This window comes from Pipistrellus hanaki, assembly GCF_964339955.1.
Source record: "Pipistrellus hanaki genome assembly, chromosome: 7".
NCBI classification, from domain to species: Eukaryota; Metazoa; Chordata; class Mammalia; order Chiroptera; family Vespertilionidae; genus Pipistrellus; species Pipistrellus hanaki.
Window position 1 is genome coordinate 7,366,671 of NC_140509.1, and position 19,471 is coordinate 7,386,141.

The 19,471-nt window shown below is 55.4% G+C and overlaps 1 protein-coding gene across 1 annotated transcript; it reads left to right on the forward strand.

Annotated features, from left to right (window-relative positions):
* The first annotated feature begins 1,766 nt into the window (after positions 1-1,766).
* Positions 1,767-9,258, forward strand: CDKN1A (cyclin dependent kinase inhibitor 1A). Its single transcript, XM_084890077.1, has 3 exons — positions 1,767-1,904; positions 6,023-6,478; positions 7,733-9,258. Exons 2-3 carry the CDS (start codon positions 6,034-6,036, stop codon positions 7,780-7,782), a joined length of 495 nt encoding a protein of 164 aa, XP_084746203.1. The 5' UTR covers positions 1,767-1,904; positions 6,023-6,033; the 3' UTR covers positions 7,783-9,258.
* Positions 9,259-19,471: the final 10,213 nt, after the last annotated feature.

Sequence of the window (19,471 nt, forward strand, 5' to 3'; positions counted from 1 at the left end):
TGTGTGTGTGTTTTTGTGTGTGTGTGTGTGTGTGTGTGTGTGTGTGTGTGTGTTTTGGGAATCAGATCTCCTGTGTGACTTCTCACAGCTTGCTCCTTTGCCCTCTCCAGGGAAGAAGTCCTCCTTTAAGAACATGCCTGGCTTGGAAACAGTAGGGGCTTTGTAAATATTGGTTGAATTCTATTGTGTTGGTGGCAGTGAGCTAGAAGTAAAACAAAACAAACAAACAAACAAACAAAAACCCCACAACCACCATCACCACCACAACAAAAAACACCTCATTTCCCAACAGGAACAAAAAGTTATTTCATTGTGAAGCTCCATGCCACAAACCTGTAAGTAGTGCACTACAAGCCTTCATTAAAACGTTCTCCCCCAAAGCAAACAGCCAGACAATGTGCAGTCTATTTGCAATGCCTGGAGGCGCGGGGGATTCAGGGCACGGGAGGATGTGCCTCTTCTGGCAAGCAGCCTTCAGGGGCCGGCATGTGTGCAGGGCATGTGTGTGTGTGTGTGTGTGTGTGTGTGTGTGTGTGTGTTGGGAGGAGTGCTGTTTTCTCTGAGGTCAGCTGTGAGAGAGGAAGAAGACTGGGCATGCCTGGGCAGAGATTTCCAGACGCCGAGCAGCCCTCCGTGTCAATAACTGAAGCTGCTCTAAGCCTGGGTCTAACTTTCCAGCGGGCTTTCTGTTCAGATCTACACTGTTCCCTGCAATTTTTAAAAAGGCAGAAACTGCAAATGTCTTAGGTGAAGGAAGGGGCGAAGATGGGGCCCAAGGGGGCATAGGGTGAGGGCACCTCGCTTGCTCTTATCTGTCAGAAGCACCGGGGACATTTGCAGAATTGCTCTTCATCAGTGTCGCCCCCGTAAGCCGTCTGGAAACAGGGGTCCCGGTGTGTCCCTTAGTCTAGAGCCTCTGAAATACTGAGGGCAACAAGCAGAGAACTCTGACGGAAGGCAAAGTGACTGTGACCCACCTATGGCCGTCTATTTGCTGCATGTTGTTAGGGCATGGGCCTTCTCTGCCTCAGTTTCCCCCGCAGTGTGTGGGCTGTGTGTGGAGCATCCAGGAGATAACTCATTCACCAACCAAGCCTTCTGCCCTGCCTCGCACCAAGCCCGGGCAATCACAGAGGTTTGCTCTGTTGAGGGAAGAGGCGGGTGTGGGGAGCGAGGACCCTGTTCCAGGAGGCTGTGCACTGCAGGACTTGCCCCGGAGACAGGATGCCCCTTCCTGAGAAGCACCCCCAATTCCCTCCTGTTCTGAGGCTCCGCCAAGTCCCCTCTGCAACCCTTCAGCTCTGTGGGCCTCATCTGTGGAATCAAGGGGACTGACCGTGCTGCAGGCCTTCAGGGGCTTTGCTGGGGTGTCTGGGTCCCCCTGGTGCGTGGGGAGGGGTGGTCTGGTGAGGGACGGTGGGAATAGTGGTGATATCATGTGAGGCTTTTCTGGGAATTGCAAAGTGAGGTGTGCTATTGTTATTATTTATGGATTTTTATTTATTATCAGGGTCAGAAAGGGGGCTTTTCTTAACAGTGCCATCCTTCCTGGGGAGTGCCAACTCACTTCCCACCAAAAAAACCGCATTGGTGGCTCAGCTCGTGGGGGAAATGGGCAAGCGCACGACCCCCAGCTCAGGGTGCAAGGAGGGAGCCTCTGTCCCAGGACACAGGGAGGGATCAGAGCTCAGCCGGTGCAGGGAGGGGCGGTGTCCCCGGGGAGGGCGGTGCCGGTGCTGTGGCTCGAGCAGCCGTCCCGCCCAGAACGTTTATAAGCCCGGAGCGCCGGGCGGCGGCAGCTGAGAGGTGAGCAGCTGCTCGGGTGGCAGCTTGGGATCCGGAGCTAGTTCCGAGCCGAGCCCGTTCCGTTCCGTTCCGTTCGCGAGCCGCAGACGCCGTCGGAGGTGAGGGAGCCGCGGCCACCGGGACGCACCGGGCCGGGCTGGGCGCGGAGCCGGGAGCCCGCGGATGAGTGTCCGCGGGTGTGCGCGTGCTGTGCCCACGGGTGAAGGACGTGCGTGGGGCTTGGATCTGCCCGTGGAACGGGCTGTGCCGGAGACCCGGACGGGGAGAGGGACGCGAGTACGCGGGACCCGTGCCACGGCCCTTTCCCTGGAAAGCCGGGGCGCAGCGGGCGCGGCGGGCGCGGGGGGCGCGGGGGGCGCGGGGTGGGGGAAGCAGCTGTCCGCGCCGGGCCGCCGGCGGGAGCGCCCAGCGCAGCAGGTTCTCTGGACCCGCTCCCGGCGGCTCTCGGACCCATCCCCGCCCCGCCCCGCCGCTGAGGTCGGGGTGCCGTGGGGTCCGCCGCCCGGCCGGGCACTGAGGTCGCGCGGGTTGAGTCCCCAGCTCGTGGCTATAGGTCGGGGCATGTCCCTTAGGGCCAGCGGGGAGGGGACTCGCGGGGACCAGGGGACTCCGGGGGTTTGGGGGGGGGGGGCTAAGGACAGGGTGTTCTGTACCCAGAAGTCCCGGCCTCGCCCCTCGCGGGCCCGCCCGCCAGCACAGTGACCCATTTGGCTGGACGTGTTCCCGGGGACGCCGGAGGTCCAGCCCGGGCGTCCGGGCCCCGCCCCGCGCCCCGGAGTCCAGCCCCAAGCCCCGGAGCCCGGCCCCGCGCCCAGAGCCCCGGCCCCGCGCCCAGAGCCCCGGCCCCGCGCGGTGGGCTCGCTGCGGCCAGTCCATCGGGAAGCGCTGGGGCCCACGCACCTCTCCCCCCGCCTCCCGGCCCGGCCCGGCCCGGCCAGGGCTGCCCTCCGGGGCGGGGGGATCCCGGCCGGCCTCCCCTCGGGGGCGGGGGCTGCGGGCGGAGCGGGCTCTGCACGGCGGCCCTGGGTGCGGTGTCGCCCGGTGGGACGCGGGTGGGGTCGAAACTCGGAGGGCGAGGCTTTGCGGGGCGCCGCGTCAGGGGCTTGGGGCGCCCCCTCCGGAGGCCACGGGCTGAGCCGCCGCTCGCCCCGCGTCCAGGTGCGGCACCGCCCTCCTGGGGAGGAATCCTGGCACCGGGCTTGGCACCGCAGGCGCCCGGCAGCGCCCTCCCGCCCTCCCCGCCCTCCGGGTCGCGTTTCGGGGCGGACTTTCGGGCTGTTGTGTTTTCTTCGCTCCGGCTATTTTTATTCCAGGGACTGACTCAGCCCGCCCTGGGCGTGGAGACACGGTGGGGGGCCAGACCCCTGCGCCCTGTGCGCGCGCTGCGTGTGAATGCGTGTGTGTATGTGTGTGCGTGTGTGTGCGTGTGTGTATGTGTATGTGAATGTGTGTGCGTGTGTGTATGTCTGTGCGTGCTGTGCTGTGTGTATGTGAATGTGTGTGTGTGTATGTCTGTGCGTGCTGTGTGTGTGAGTGACAGATGGCGCCAGAGCGCGCGGTTTCCCAACAGCCGGTGTTTGGGAAGCCGGGCTGGGTCAGCGTGACGTGTTCGGCCCCCCCCCTCCCCGCGGGCCCCATCCCCCCCCAGTGACGCGGCCGCAGTGGAGCGGGTTTTGGCGGCGGGAGCGGGAGCAGGAAACTGACTCAGCGCGCCTCCCTCCGCCCCCAGCGCCGAGGCTCGGCCCACGCACCGCCCCCCGCGCGTGATTTCCTGGAGGCCAGCGCCCCCTTCCGGCCCCGCCGCGAACGGCACACGTTTCCCGCCTTTCCTCCCGCGGCCCCTCCGGGCTCCTCACAGGCGGCCCCTCCACCCCTCCAACGGCCCCGAAAAGCACCCCATTGGCTCAGCAGAGCTTACCCGGTGCTCACTGTTTACTCGGGAATTAAAACTGGTTGAAGCCTAAAGCACAAAGGCCAGCGAAGAAGGCTACCTGTTACCCGATTCTTGTTTGTAAAACCAGGGTTTGTGTTTGTGAGTTTCTCTGGGCTGGGAGTTAGGATAAGGGGGGCCAGGGTTGGGGTGGTAGGAGGAGAGAGGTCACTGCCTGGATTAGGGTCCCGTCCTCCTCCCAGAAGCCAAAGAGGAGCCCAGCTGGTGCCCCCCGCACTGAGGCCCAGGGTGTCCGTGTCAGGTCCCCGTGTGTCCCCTCCGTGTGCCCTCTGGGACTGCCTAAGACTTGCTTAAATCCCCTTCAATTTGAATTAAGTACGTCTGGGGAGGGAGGGGCATGGATCTACATTTCGATAAAGCTCCCCAAGTGATTCCAACCAGCCTTTCTGAAACCTTGAAATTAGTGAGGGAGTGGAGTTCAACCCACTCAGGGTAAATGGGCGCTGCACTCAGGGTAAATGGGCGTGGGTTCAAATCCTGGCTGTGCTACCCGTGAGCTGTGTGACCTTGGGAAAGTTATTAACTTCTCTGAGCCTCGGTTATCTCTTCTGTAAAAAGAACTAATATGCCCACATTTTAGGAAAAGTTAGTATTTGGAAACATCTTAGAACAGCCCTGGCATGTAAAACTATACAGATAGATTTCAGTCCTTGCCCTGCAGACAGCGGGCAAAGGCTATTCGGAGGCTCTGCGCTGTGAATCTCCTCTCTGGGGCGGTGGCCTTTGACCGTTTTTAGCTGCATGGTTTGGGGGCAAGTGTCCTGTCTCCTCCGCCCTTTCGGCTCGGTCTGAGGCTGCCCAGGGCGCCCCTCCCCTCTCAGCTGAGATGTGAGTGCGCTCACGCGAGGGGCGGAATGGGGAGCGGTCGGTGTGTCACGGGTCCAGGTTCCTGCCCCAGGAGATCCCTCAGCACAGCGTTTGCCTCCAGAGCCTGCAAATCAGGACTTGTCCCCAGGAAAACCCGGTCCCTGCCAATTCCGCGCAGCCCTTAGCCCTGGAGTCAGGCCAGAGCGGGGCAGGCAGGGAGATCGGTGCTCCCTGGAGTGGGAGGAAGGAGCCAGGAGACCGGGAGACCGGCCGCCTCTCATTTTCTGTGCCTGCAGAACGGGTTCCGTGGAGGCAGACAGCATGGGGCAGGGGCTTCAAGGCAGTCTAGACTGCAGTCACCACGGCCTGGCAGGATGTGGCTCAGCCGGGAGAAATCGGCCGGCTCCTCCTCAGCCCCAGGCCACTCGCTGATGACACCCCTGTGAAAGGCCCAGCCCACAGCACCTGTCAGCTGCTGTCTGGGTGGAGGCTCAGCCAGAACTGAAGGCAGAGAAACAATAACACGTCTGTTTTCCAAGCGCTTCTGCGTCCCAGGTGCTGCTCTAAGCACATTCTCTCCGCCGCAGTCCCTCCTCACGCCTGTCCTCGGAGATGTTTACTGTCAGTGTCTCCCTTTCACAGAGGAGGAAAATAGGGCCCAGAGAAATTAAGCCACTTGTCCAGGGTCAACCAGCAGAGCCTGGATTCCCACCCAGGCAGTCCTGCGCCAAGGCCCTCGCTCTTAACCACGACAGACAGCCTGCCCGCTCTCTGCCACCCTGGGCATTTGCTTGATGGTGCTTCAACGGCCATCCTCTTTAAACGCCCATGGACCCATTTCACAGTTGAGGAGACTGAGGCCCAGAAACATTAAGTGACTTTTTTTTTTTTTTTTTTTAAAGCTTAGATAGTAAGCAGCAAAGGTAGGCCCAGATCCCAGGCGTTTTTCTCCAAAAGTCCAGGGTGCTTTTAAGTGTGAGAGCAGGGTTGTCCCGCAGGGGCCCCTGGGAAGGGCCTCAGGAGGCTGGAGGAGCTGTGCCAGCCTGTCCATTCACTGGGGAACTGACCTCCTGGCCAAGGCTGGGACACTGGACTCGAAATTCACACGTACTTGGGGCATTCACACCCGTGAGGGACACCTCAGGGGGGAAAGTAAATTGATTTTAGCTGATAACGCCGGGTGGTAAACAGGCCCTTGATCCCTGCCATTGCAATAGCCTTTGTGGACATAAGCTTGCCCTTTAGCTGCCCGCTCTCCCGGTCACCCTGGGGTGCCATGCTGGCCGAGCTCTGCCCCCACCCGGTGTGTGTTGGTGGGAAGGAGGTGGTGGGAAAGCAGCTGGGCGGAGCCGCAGACTCCTCCCACCCCCTGTCCTGGTAGGCGGGCGCCCCCAGCACAGCACGCCTGGTACGGGGGGGGGGGCGTTTCCCGAGTGACCAGGCGTCCTTGTGTCTCAGCTGCAGGCACCATGTCGGAGCCGTCCCGGGACGCCCGCCCGATCCCCCGCGGCAGCAAGGCCTGCCGCTGCCTGTTCGGACCCGTGGACAGCGAGCAGCTCCAGCGAGACTGCGACGCCCTGATGGCCAGCTGCGTGCAGGAGGCCTGCGACCGGTGGAACTTCGACTTTGTCACCGAGACGCCGCTGGACGGCGACTTCGCCTGGGAGCGGGTGTGGAGCCTGGACCTGCCCAAGCTCTACCTGTCCTCGGGGCCGCGGCGGGCCCAGGGCGGCCCGGCCAGAAGCACGCGGTGCAGCAGCTCCCCGGCCGTGCTGCAGGGGGCCGCGCGGGAGGACCACGTGGACCTGTCGCTGTCCTGCACCCTCGTGCCTCGCTCCCCCGGGCAGCCGGAGGAGTCCCCGGGCGGGCCCAGCACGGCCCAGGGCCGCAAACGCCGGCAGACCAGCATGACAGGTGAGGACGAGGCGGAGGTGACACTACGAGGGACCACGGCTAGCATCCGTGGTGCGAGGGCTGGCCTGTCTGGTCCAGCCTGCTCATCATGAGGGGAAACGGGCTCAGAGAGGGCAAGGACCTTGCCTGAGGTCACACAGCCAAGGCCAGCTACCCCTTATTTGGAACACTTATTGAATGCTAGCCCTTCACTGAATTTCTAAGGTGGGTTTCATTTAGTCCGTGTGACATTCCTGCCGCCCTTTCACAGGCAGGGAAAAGCGTTCAGAGAGGTAGGTTTTCCTACAGACCCACAGGGAGTTTGCAATGCAGAGGAAACTAATGATAGTAATTTCCTGGCCGCCCCGTCCAGACTAAACTTCCCTTCCCTCTTCACACACACACTTCCTGTCCCTCTGCTTTTTACTGCCAATAGCCATTTCTTTATCTTGATATTGTCCGTCTTTCCGACTGGGACATTATCTCCGTGAGTTACCCACATTCACCGGTGAGGACACTGAGGCTCAGTGAGATGCAGCCAAGAATCCCACAGCAGCCTTGGCTGGTTTTGCTCAGTGGATAGAGCGTCGGCCTGTGGACTGAAAGGTCCCAGGTTCGATTCCGGTCAGGGGCATGTACCTTGGTTTTGGGCACAACCCCAGTGGGAGGTGCTCAGGAGGCAGCTGATCGATGCTTCTCTCTCATCGATGTTTCTCTCCCTCTCCCTTCCTCTCTGTAAAAAAAAATCAATGAAATATGTTTTAGAAAAAGAAAAAGAATCCCACAGCCACTCTGTAGCTGGGTGGGCACTAACAGTAAGAACAGGAGCTATAGCTAACGTTCCGTGCCCAGGCGCTGTGCAGGGCCTCCTGGGTGACCTGAAGGTCAGCATGGAGCAGGCTGCCCAGAGCTCGGTGCACATGCAGCGCACCGGCCTCCTAGCGCTGTGTGACTGAGGAAGGGGACTTCTGTTTTATTTTCTTTTAGTTCATTTAAATAACCACCTAGGACCGACCGGTGGCCAGGGTTTTGGGCGGCTTGGGTTAGAGCAGGCCCAAGGATGTGGGCTCCATTGTCAGTCACGTCTGGGAAGCGGGCTGCTGGGTAAAAGCCCGGCGGGGGTGGGGGTACGGGGAGGGGGTGCGGGGTGGGGGGGAGTTCTTCCCTGCACTTGGCAGCGTGGGAGGGGTCGAGGCCCCTGCAGTTGGCCTGGCTGGTGGCTCCCAGCGGCCTCTCTCTCCTGGCCTGGCTGACCTCTGCTCTCTCTCCCCGTAGATTTTTATAACTCCAAACGCCGGCTGATCTTCTACCAGAGGAAGTCCTAACCGCCCGCGGGAAGCCTCTCGCTCCTGGAAACACGGCCTCCCGCAGGCCCGCTCTCCACCCTGCGTCTCAGCCCTCAGTGTGTGTGTTAATTATTATGTCTGTTTTAATTTAAACTCCTCCTCATGTACATAGCCTGATGGCCACCACCCCCCCACCCCGCCCGCTGCCGGCATTAGAATTATTTAAAGAAAACAGACAGCGGAATGATAGGCCCATTCGATTGCCAGGTACTTTTATTATGCAAACTATTATTTAAAACCCGCTCCTCCTACACTCACTATTTCTCCTCTCCCGGAGGTGAGGTGGCCCGGCCTGACCCTCATCTGCTGGGTGGTGCTCGGAGGGGCCTGGCTCCCTCCCTCTGCTCCCTGCTTCCCGGGTGGTATGAAATTCTGCCCCTTCACCCTCAGCCCCCGGGAGGAGTAGAGAGATCGCACTTTGAAGGAGCCCAGCAGCGTGGGGGGCGTCATCCACACTTTGGGGTCCCCTCGCCGCCTCTGCGGGTGGGCAGGGTGACCTTGAAGTGGGCACCGCTGGAACAGGGGTGGGGACTGGCACTCTCCTGTCCTGTGAGGGGGAGGCAGGATCCCGTAGCAAAGCCTCTGCCTCCCTCATGCCCCTTCCTGCCCAGGTGCCCGATTTCCCAGCCCAACTCCCCCTCCCCCCAATCCTCCCCCAACCCTGGGCAGCTGCGCTGGGGTGCCCGACCCCCCAACTCAAAGGACTGAGGGCAGGGTCTACCTCGGGCAGCTGGAGCAGTGGGCGCCCCCTCTCAGCCCGGGGGTGGGGTGCGGGTGGTGGTCTCTCTGAGAGGGATGTGCGGTGGGGGAAGCAGATTTCTAGAAGGAAGTGACACCAGCCCCTGGAACTCATCCAAGGGTCTCCCCGGCCCCACCCTCCCATTCCCTGCACTCTGAAGAGCAGCGGCGCAAGGACCCAGGCGTTTGACATGGTGGGAGGGAGGCCGTGGACCAGGCTCACAGCGGGCTGACCGCGGGCCTGGGAGCTGTGTTATCTTTCCTGGTGCTGAACACTGAGCCCCCAGAGGCACCGAAGCACTTAGTGGGTCTGCCCCACCCCTGCCCAGCCCTGTAACACGCTGTCCTGGACTGTGTTCCCCTGGTCCCCGCCTCTGCCACACTGTACATACACCTCTCCGGGCCGGGGCCACGTCCTGTATTGCTCCGTGTCCCTCACAGCCCCCTCCCCCAAGTGCTGGATATACAGCAGGTGCTCAATAAATACTCCTTGTTTTTACTTGTAAAAATATCTTGTTATTTTTAAGAATAAGTAGGCAGAGGTGGTGTTTTTTTATTTTATTTTTTGGTTGTTTTTATCATTTAAAAATTAAGCACTTAAATTTTAAAAACACAAAAAGCTTAGCAAAAGAAGGAGTATCAGGCAGAAAACAGACAAACAAGAGCAACATATAAAAAATAAATCTATCACACCTCTGCAGAGATTGCCATTGTCAATATTTTGGTTTGCTGTGTGGTCTTTTCTAGTAAAGAACACATTGTAGCTTCACATCATTACTCGTTGGGGAAATGCAAATAAAACCACAACAAGACACCACTAGACACCCACCGGGGTGACTAAGATGAAAAGGGCTGACAATGCAACGTGCTGACGAGTGGCCTGGCCAGTGTGGCTCAGTGGTTGAGGGTCGACCATGAACCAGGAGGTTTGATTCCCAGTCAGGGTACATGCCCGAGTCATGGTCTTGATCCCCAGTAGGGGGAGTGCAGGAGGCAGCCGATCAATGGTTCTCATTATTTATGTCTCTCCCTCTCTGAAATAAAAAAAACACACATTTTTTGAAAAGCACAATGTGCTGTTTGTATACCTTGCTGGTGGAAATATATTTCAACTACATTGGGAACCTGGCAGTATCTTCCACAGATGCCTCCCCTCCTGCCTGACCTCATGACCCAGGAATTGTAATCCTATGTTTGTTCTCAGGAGAAATGAGTACGGATTTCCACCAAAAGATATGGTCATGCAACATTCTTAACAGACCCCAACTGGAAACAACCTAAATGCTCATAACAGGAGAGTAGCTATGTCAGTTGTGTATCTTTCTATAGTGGAATACTATACAACATTTTAAAAAAATTAAAGTATTTTTACACGCTTGCTCTGATTATCTATATACTAGTGACCTGGTGCCCGGATCTGTGCATGTGAAAGGATATTAATTAGAAGGTGGCCTGCAGGGTGGGGACTGGGCAAGATGGGCTGGACATGCCCTGGAGCCAACCTCCCACAGTCCCTCCCTGGTGTCTGTAGAGGGAGCAGGGTCTCTCTGGCAGGTGGGGTCCCTCGGCTGGACTGTGAGTATTGGGCCGAAACCAGCTCTCCGACAACCCAGCGTGCAAGAGGGCACTCTGCAAAATTGCTGTTGTACAGGGTGTGGGATGCAAAAGCAAGTGTGCAGTAAACCAGATTCGGGGCCAACAGTGCCCCAGCAACAACATAAGCCACGGCTGAAGGTGGAATCATGCAGCCCCACAAGGAATCAAGCTCCCTCTCTGGTTTCGGGGTGCATCACCCGAGAACTGCCGCTGCCAAGTCACTGCAGCTCAGCAGCTCCTGCGTTGAGCGTCAGCTCCCTGGTGGTCAGTACGCGTCATAGAGACTGGTCGGATGGTAGGAGGGACACTTAGCATATATATATAAAAGGCTAATATGCAAAATATCCCCTCAGGAGTTCAACTGAGAGACCAAGAGTTTGGTCGCTTGCTATGTCATGCACTTACCACCAGGGGGTGACATGCAATGAAGGAAAGGCCCTGACCAGCAGCCAGAAGGCCCTGATCGCCCACCAGGCCTAGGGACCCTACCTGTGCATGATTTCATGCACTGGGCCTCTAGTCTGTTCATAATTAATCATCCCAGGACTTAGTGGCTTAAAACAATAATCATTAATTTGCTCCTGAATTTATAATTTGGCTAAGAACTGCTCTTCAAATGTTGGGTCAATCTCTGCATGCCTTTGCTCCTGACCCCGGGGTCCGAGATGAGGCTCTCCGCTGGGCTTCTCAGAGACCTGGCACTGCCTACTTGTCTCCCGTGGATCTTTCTCGAACTGTGGGATATGCCGGGCCATGCTTCCCGATGCTTGTCCCAGAACACAGACCCATCATAGAGTCCTCTTTCGCTCTGGGCTCCACTCAAACATGGCAGCTTCCCACGCCACCCAATACACGGCTGCAGCATTAACGCACGCCTCCCATTCCAACATGGCCTCTTTTTAGTGGTAGGACGTCCCCAGTATAATAAGGTGTCCTTTCCCATAGGAGGAACACCCCAGTATGCCCCCGTTCACTGACCACTTAAACCTTAACCGGCATGATAGTCTTTCCTGATGTGGATTGAAAAGAATGCAATGGCCGTTATTATCAGCTTCTTATCATCAGAGGCTGGGCAGACTGTTCCAGTAAAGGTACGGTATGTGACATATTGGCTGCAATTAGAGCTACCACCTGGTAGCCATCAATCACCACGTTTCACTTGGTTGTTATGGCAGCAGCACGGGGTGGGCTGAGTGGGGATACGCTGGGGCCACCCTGCACCTTTGAGAGTAGGACTGATGGCCGCAGCTCCACGTGGGATGTGTGGTGTTGCTTCTGATGTGCTATCTTGACTAGTGGGACAATTTTAGAGACTCCTAATTGGATCTTTCCATAATGGCTCTTATTTTATAGACTAGAGGCCCGTGGCATAAAGATTTGTGCAATAGGCCTTCCTTCCCCTGGCTGCTGGCACTGGTTTTTCTCCAACACCTGGGACCCAGGCCTTTGCTCTGGCCTCTGCCTTCAGTCTTCGCTCTGGCTGGAGCACCACTTCTGTAGCTCCCTCCACCCCCCCGCCCCCCACCCTCCCCCTCATAGTAGGTGTCCTGCTCCACCTGGCCGCTTCACACCTGCATGCATACTGCCCAGAGGCCCAGAGTGGCTGGGAGGCAGGGCCATCTTTGCTGGGTTAATTTGCATACTCACTCCTGATTGGCTGCTGGGTGTCACAAAATGATGGTCAATTTGCATATTGCTCTTTTATTAGTGTAGATTAGGGAAGCAGTGTGAGGTTCTCCCAGCTGCTAACTCTATCCATCCCACTTTAGGGGCTAGTAAGTAACCAAGACCCAGAGGGCTCTGAAGTGAATCTGGCAGGACTGCCTATGCCCTCTACTCTTAAAGGAGGGGCGAATGGTATTTTGGGCCAGGTGGAACCAGTGACAGCTCAGACTCTATCCCATAGACTCAAAAGATCTGGCTTCTCCCCACACTGTACAGCTATTCTGGTAAGTAGCCAGAGGGCACCTTGTGGGGAGAGCTGAGGAGATATTTATTTTATACACTTTGAGTGGCATCATGGTCTTTTTCTTTAAGCAGTGGGTCTGGTGAAACTGGGTGAAAGGTGGTCACTTTTCATCAGAGCAGCTGGAATCCACCTCTGCTCCCCACCCCCTTGATCCAGTGTGGCTGAGTCAAGCAGTATCTGCACTGAATGCTCATCTCCCTTACCCTGGGGACACCGCCGCCACGGGGCCCAGCCTGCCTCTGGTGAGCCAGTGGCCTACGTGGCCTCTGCTCCTGCAGGATCATGGCGTCTCCGCCAACTGCATCTCCCCAGCCAGCACCGAGTCCTTCTCACCAGTGCACCTTTGCTGCTTCGGGGAGAGAGGGTCTTCTGGGTGGTAAGCAGGGGAGATGGTGAGCTGGTGGGTTCTCATGCAGGGAGTCCGTTCTCTCTCCTTTCCTCTCTGAGCCTCCTTCCCCCCACCCCCCTTGGGGTCTCCAAGGCAGTTTTGGCATTCCCCCCCTCATTAGCTGTTGGCCGGTACTGTGCCTAAGCTTTAAGGACCAACTCAGCAGTGTGTTAGGACCAGCTCCTGGGGCGCTTGGCTGGGTGTTCAATCCTGAGTCAAAAGAGAGAGAGAGGCCTCCCTAAAAACAGCCTCTATCCAGCCCTGTGTTCCTCCTCTCTCCTGCTCTGGTTCCACCCCGTGCCCCTCCCCGCCTCCCGACAGGACCTCCCATTTCTGCTCCCCTGTTCTTACCAATACACACCAGCCACGTTATTTCCTCCACACCAGGGGCTGTACTTTCCTGCCTGGGCAATGACCTGACCCTAATTATTGGCCTAGAGAAACGGCAGGCAAACTGGAATTTGGAAGTGGGAGGCCTATTTTTGTATCGAGTTTTACTGGAATTCAGATAGGCCCATCTGCTTACCTATTGCCTATGGCTGTCTTTGCACTATTATTTTACTTTAAATCTTATTGTTGGGAGTGTTACAGATGTCCCCCTTTTTGCACTATTATTTGAAGTACAAAGCAGATGAGAGGGGTTGCCACAAAGGTCATATGGCCCCAAAGCCCAAAATGTTTACTCTATATTCAATGGACTCTGGTCTATAGGCAGTGAGGGGAGGGGGGGGGGGTGGGTCTGATCTCTCATCAGAAACTCTAGAGGCCAGAAGGGAATGGCATGAAGTACTCAAGGAGATGGAAAGCAAGGATCTGAAACCAAAATTACTATGTCCAGTAAGGCTATATCATTCAAAATAGATGTCAAATAAAGAGCTTCCTGGACAATAAAAGGCTAAAGAAATATATCACCACCAAGCCAGCATTACAAGAAATGCTAAAGGGACTACTGTAATGAGAAAAGAAATAGAGGGAGAGACATAGGCATACAGAATTAAAATGGATCGGGGGCTCTGGGGTTAGAGTTCAGATGGCAGACATCCTGGTTTCCTGTGCTGAGTCATTCCCCCCTGCTGCAGAGGTCATCTTTCTCACTCAGACATCAGCCATACAGGTGACCTTGCCTGGGGGAAGACAGCTGATCCACCCAATTGGAAAACACCTTGCCCAAGGGTACAGAGTTGCTCTGGTCCATTAATAGACTGAAAGTAACAATTAGACTAAAATAAAATAAAATAAAATAGCCTCTAGGCAGAAGCAATTGCCCCACCCTGTTGAAAAAAAAACTTTGCCACACCTGTGGATAATTGCCTGAGGGCAATTCAAGACAATATCATATCAGTCTAAAGGCAGAGGTCTCTGGAGGCTTTGAGTCTTTTGCCTGATCTGATTAGTCAAACAGTATTTGACAGTGTCCTGCACTAGAGTTTGAGAGGCATAGCAGATCAACCTGATATATAGTCACAAACCCAAATAGGCAGTCAAAATGAGGAGACAAAGAAGCAACCCCCAAATGAAAGAACAAAAGAATTCTCCAGAAGAGATAAGTGAAATGGAGATAAGAAATTTATTTGAGCCTGACCAGTTTGGCTCAATGGATAGTGTCGGCTTGGGGACTGAAAGGTCCCGGGTTCAATTCCGGTCAAGGGCATGTACCTTGGTTGCGGGCATATCCCCAGTGGGGGGTGTGCAAGAGGCAGCTGATCGATGACTCTCTTTCATCGATGTTTCTAACTCTCTATCTCTCTCCTTTCCTCTCTGTATAAAATCAAAAAAATATACTAAAAAAATTTATTTGATACAGAGTTCAGAATAATGATGGTAAAGATGCTCAGCGGCATGAGAAAAGATATAGTAACTATGAAAATAGAAATAAAGAATGACATAGCACAAATAGAACACATTGGAAGGAATACACTGCCCATTAGGGAAAGCTGAGGATGAAGTCAGTGAATTAGAAGACAGGGTTGAAAAAAGATCAGAACCAAAAAGGAAAAACCATTTAAAAACAGGAGGGCAGCCTAAGGGAGCTGTGGGACAACATGTAATGATATTAGAATAGCAGGTGTGCCAGAAGAGGCAGAAAGGGAGCCAGGGAAAGAGAATGTGGTTGAAGAAATAATGGTAGAAAATATCCCTAAGTTGGTCAAGGAAAAAGTCACACAAGTCCAGGAGGCATAGAGAACCCCAAGCAAGAACCCAAACAGGCCCATGCCCAGACACATCATAATTAAAATGCCAAAAATCAAAGACAATGAGAGAATCTTAAAATCAGCAAGAGAAAAGAAAACTGTTACCTACAAAGGCGCTCCCATAAGGCTAAAACCTGATTTCTCATCAGAAACTCTACAGGCCGGAAGGGAATGGCATGAAGTACTCAAGGCAATGGAAAGCAAGGATCTGAGGCCAATATTACTATGTACAACAAGGCTGTCATTCAAAATAGATGTCAAATAAAGAGCCTCCCAGACACACACACACACACACACACACACACACACACACACACACAAAAGGCTAAAGGAGTACATCACCACCAAGCCAGCATTACAAGAAATGCTAAAGGGACTGCTGTAATGAGGAAAAGAAATAGAGAAACCTTGCTGAAACCGGTTTGGCTCAATGGATAGAGCGTCGGCTTGGAGACTGAAGGGACCCAGGTTCGATTCCGGTCAAGGGCATGTACCTTGGTTGCGGACATATCCCCAGTAGGGGGTGTGCAAGAGGCAGCTGATCGATGACTCTCTCTCATTGATGTTTCTAACTCTCTATCTCTCTCCCTTCCTCTCTGTACAAAATCAATAATATATATATATATATATATATATATATATATATATATATATATATATAAAAGAAATAGAGAAACCTAGGTATACAGAATTAAAATGGTAATAAATAAGTACCTATCTTTATATATAAAAGCCAAGCTACCAGAATGATGGAACAACTAAAACAATTGGTTGCTATGACACGCACTGCAGCGACCAACTGGCTCGATCAGGGCCCCGGTTGCTCCCCCCTCTCCCCAAAGTCCCACAGCCCCTCCCCCTGGCCAGCCCTGCCCCTGATCAGCTCCTCCCGTCCTGATTGGTGGCGGGGCTGGCAGACCAGCTGCCTGCAGTTTCTCCCCACTGCCAGCCTGGCTCCCAGTCAGCTCCCCCACCCTGATCGGGAGCAGGATCGGCCGACCCCCACCCATGCATGAATTCATGCACCAGGCCTCTAGTCAATAATAACCCTAAATGTAAATGTATTAAATGCTCTAGTCCAGCGGTCGCCAACCTTTCTGACCTCAAGGACCACCTGTGGTCCTCAGACCACTGGTTGGCTACTGCTGCTCTAGTCAAAAGGCAAGGGTATCTAGAAGCCCATCTGCCATTTCTGGCACCAGCCATCCTAGATCTTCCCCCTCAAAAGCAAGCTGAGACAAGGGCTTGGGAGCAAGGTGTCTGCCTGGGGGGGTCCTGGAAGCACCAGCTCTCGAGTGGAGACTGTGAAGAAGGAAAGGAAGAGCCACCGAGGGGCTGCTGAGACTCTGTGTGTGCACCCGGGCCTGGCCCTGCTTGGGAGGCCTGACAGGACCATGTGTGCATGCCCTGGAATGGTCCATCAGGACCCAGGGCTGCGGCCAGGGTCAAGTTCAGGCCACTTCTCACAGGCGAAGCTAGCTCCCACTGTTAGCCGTGGAAGTGGAGTCTTGGGCTACGGAGACGGCATGCGTTTCCTGAGGCCCCCACGGGAGGAGGGGGTTTGGCGGGAAGCCTTATTGATGATGTAAAATTGAGGGGGTTCCCTTCCAAGGTCCCATCTCCCTCTCTCTCCTGGTGGCAGAAGTCCAGCTGTGTGGTCAGCAGGGCCAGGGTCAAGGCCACTCCCGGAGCTTCTCTCCTCATTAACGCAGAGCGCAGCCTCCCGCGTGCCAGTCTGCCTGGCCGAGGGCCCCGCGGCTGCTGAGGCCACGTGGCGATGGAGAGAGAACATGCGAACGCACAGGCGAGTGTGGCTCACGGAGCCAGAGAGAGCAGAGTGAGGGGACTCGTCCGGGGATTTTAATCAGGAGCTTCTTCAGACAAACCATTCAACCTTCCAAGATTTCGTGAGCTTCTGATGGGGTCCACCTCCCAGCCAACCCACTGTTCCCCAGGCCAGACTGACAGGTAACCCTCCCCTGCGCACCCTGTCTTCTGTGCATGGCCTATGTCACCCCTCCTGTATCCCCCCCCGCCCCCCACTTTCCCCCCTCCCCTGGAGGCTCCCAGTACCAGATGGGGGAAGGGAGGGTGTTCATCTCCTTGGAAGGATGAGTTGTGTGAAGCTGGAGCTTCCTGGTGGTGTTTCCCAGGTGACCATCCCTCAATGCCCGACTCTCCTTGGTTTTCTTTCCTTTATTCATGTTGACTAGCTGGTTACAATAACACGGTGAAGGCGGGAGCAAACAGAAGGATGCAGGCAGGGGAGGAGCCGCTCTGTCCCTCCCGGGAACTATTGTACCTGCCAGAGCCTCAGGTGGACACCGATGTGGGCCTGGGGCCGAGCGGCTGCTGCAGCCCTGCCCCTGATCAGCTCCTCCCATCCTGATTGGTGGCGGGGCTGGCCGACCAGCTGCCTTTAGTTTCTCCCCACTGCCAGCCTGGCTCCCAGTCAGCTCCCCCACCCTGATCTGGAGCAGGGTCGGCCGACCCCCACCCATGGATGAATTCATGCACCAGGCATCTAGTCAATAATAACCCTAAATGTAAATGGATTAAATGCTCTAGTCCAGCCAGCCCAGTGCCCAGGCCGGCCCAGTGCCCAGGCCGGCCCAGTGCCCAGGCCGGCCCAGTGCCCAGGCCGGCCCAGTGCCCAGGCCGGCCCAGTGCCCAGGTGCCCAGGCCAGCCCAGTGCCCAGGCCGGCCCAGTGCCCAGGCCGGCCCAGTGCCCAGGCCAGCCCAGTGCCCAGGCCGGCCCAGTGCCCAGGCCAGCACGCGGGCAGACATCACGGTGGCTTTCCCTGCCCCCCAGTCCACAGAAACAGAGCTCCCGGAGGGCAGGCCGTGGCCTGCTTTGTTTCCCAGCTGCTAGACGGTGCCCAGCGCGTAAGTATTTGTCCGGTGATTCACCACGGCTTGGATCTTCTTCCTGAGCTGAGCACTCATCTCCCAAACCCCACCCCAGCCCCTGTCCCCAGCCCTACCGCACCCACCAACCCCCAGAACAGGGAGTGTCTTGATTCAGGCTTCACGAGACTAGGAAGTGAGCTCAAGCATCTTTAGGGGCCTGAAAACTTGATGAACAAGGAGTGGGAAAATGTCTCCATTGATAAAATGGCCTCAAGGTTTGTTAGTTCAGCTTTTGTAAAATGTAGTTTCTCAGCTCAGAGTTTTAGTCCAGTGACACTGTATTTTCAAATTAGCTCCATGTTTTCCAAAAAGGCCCAGATCTTACATTTTCTTGGTACTTCCTTAGTCCACCTGCCAGCTGGCTGAGGGGAGTTTCCCCCTGGGTACGGAGACGGAGACGGCATGCGTTTGAGGAGACGGCTGGTGGAGCGGGCGAGGCCAGGCTGCGACATCAGGGAACGCTGGGACCCCCTCCCTCTCCGTGCTGGCAGGGTGTGGGCAGGTGCCCTGGGGGCTGGGTCTTAACCATCTAACCTCACTCCGTTCAGAGAGAAGTGAAGAGTCCCTCCTGGAGAGAAAAAGTTCCGGGATTTGCTGCATTTGTCCAAACCCAGCGGCACACGCTGCTGGCCCCACTGTCAGAGCACGTCCAGCCCAGCCGCCTCTCCTCACCCTGCTGCCTCCTGGTCCCAGCCATCATTGCCTGTCTGGGCTATTGGACCGGCCCCCTCCCTGGTCCCCCACTCCCGTCTCTCCGGGTACAGCTCTCCACAGCGAAAGCAGCCAGAGGGCCTCTTTCAAAACCTCCGTGGGACCCTGTCATCCTCCAACGGCTTCCCTCTCCCTTCAAGTAAAACCACGTCCGTCCGTAAGTGACCTACGTATAGGGCCTGCTGTCTGCTCCCTCTGACTCGTCTCTGCTCTTCCCCTGGGACCTGCCCCAGCCGCCCTGTGTCCTCGCCTTCCTCACCTGCCGAAGCAGCTCCTGTCTCAGGGCCTTCGCACGCCCGTTCCCTCTCCCTGAACACTCCGCTTCCAGGTCTTCTTCCTCACACGCTCCATTCCAGGATCCATTCCAGGATCCCCTCCTCAGCCAGGCCCCCGGCCTCCTCTAAGCTCACCTCCCACCATTCCTTCGAGTTACTTTTCCTCAGACACTTATTGCCACCAGGCATTCTATGACACATAAATATATATTTTTTTCTGTTTTCTTTTCACTTTTGTATCCTTGGTGCCTAGCACTGGGTCTGGCACATATTAAGTACTTGAAAAAAATATTTACTTGTTTTAAAAAATCCTATTTACTTCAATAAAGCCACAGAAACTCTATCAATTTCCTCAGTGGTAAAAAAAGGAATAAAAAGATGGTTGTGAGAAAACATATTTATTTAGAAGTTAAATTTATTAATTTTGAAAGCCCTTTGTTTTGAAATGATCTCAGACATACGGAAAAGCTTCAAAATAGAAAAACAATTCCCATATACTCTTCAATATTAACATTTACCACTGTTCCTCCACCACTCTCTCTCTCTCTGTATATCTTTAAAATTATTCTTAAATATGTTTTTGAATGTATAATGTACAAAGATGATTCAAAGTAAACAATAAAACATAAAATCTCCTTCCTTCTTTCCAACACTTTCTCTTCAGCCCAACTGCTACCAGTATATTCTTGTATATTCTGTCAGAAATATTCTTTTTTTTTTAAGTTGAATTTTTTTAGGATGACATTAATAAAATTACACGTTTCAGGTGTACAATTCTACAACACGCCAGCTGTATGTTGCATTGTGTGTTCACCACCCCAAGTCAGGTCTCTCACCATCACCATTTATCCCCCTTTTCCCTCTCCCACCACTCCCTGCCCCTCACCCC

Bases quoted from the DNA above. Each gene is read 5' to 3' on its own strand.
- CDKN1A (XM_084890077.1), top strand. From the start codon at position 6,034: ATGTCGGAGCCGTCCCGGGACGCCCGCCCGATCCCCCGCGGCAGCAAG. The intron at 6,479-7,732 runs GTGAGGACGAGG...CTCTCCCCGTAG, and splicing joins CCGGCAGACCAGCATGACAG to ATTTTTATAACTCCAAACGC.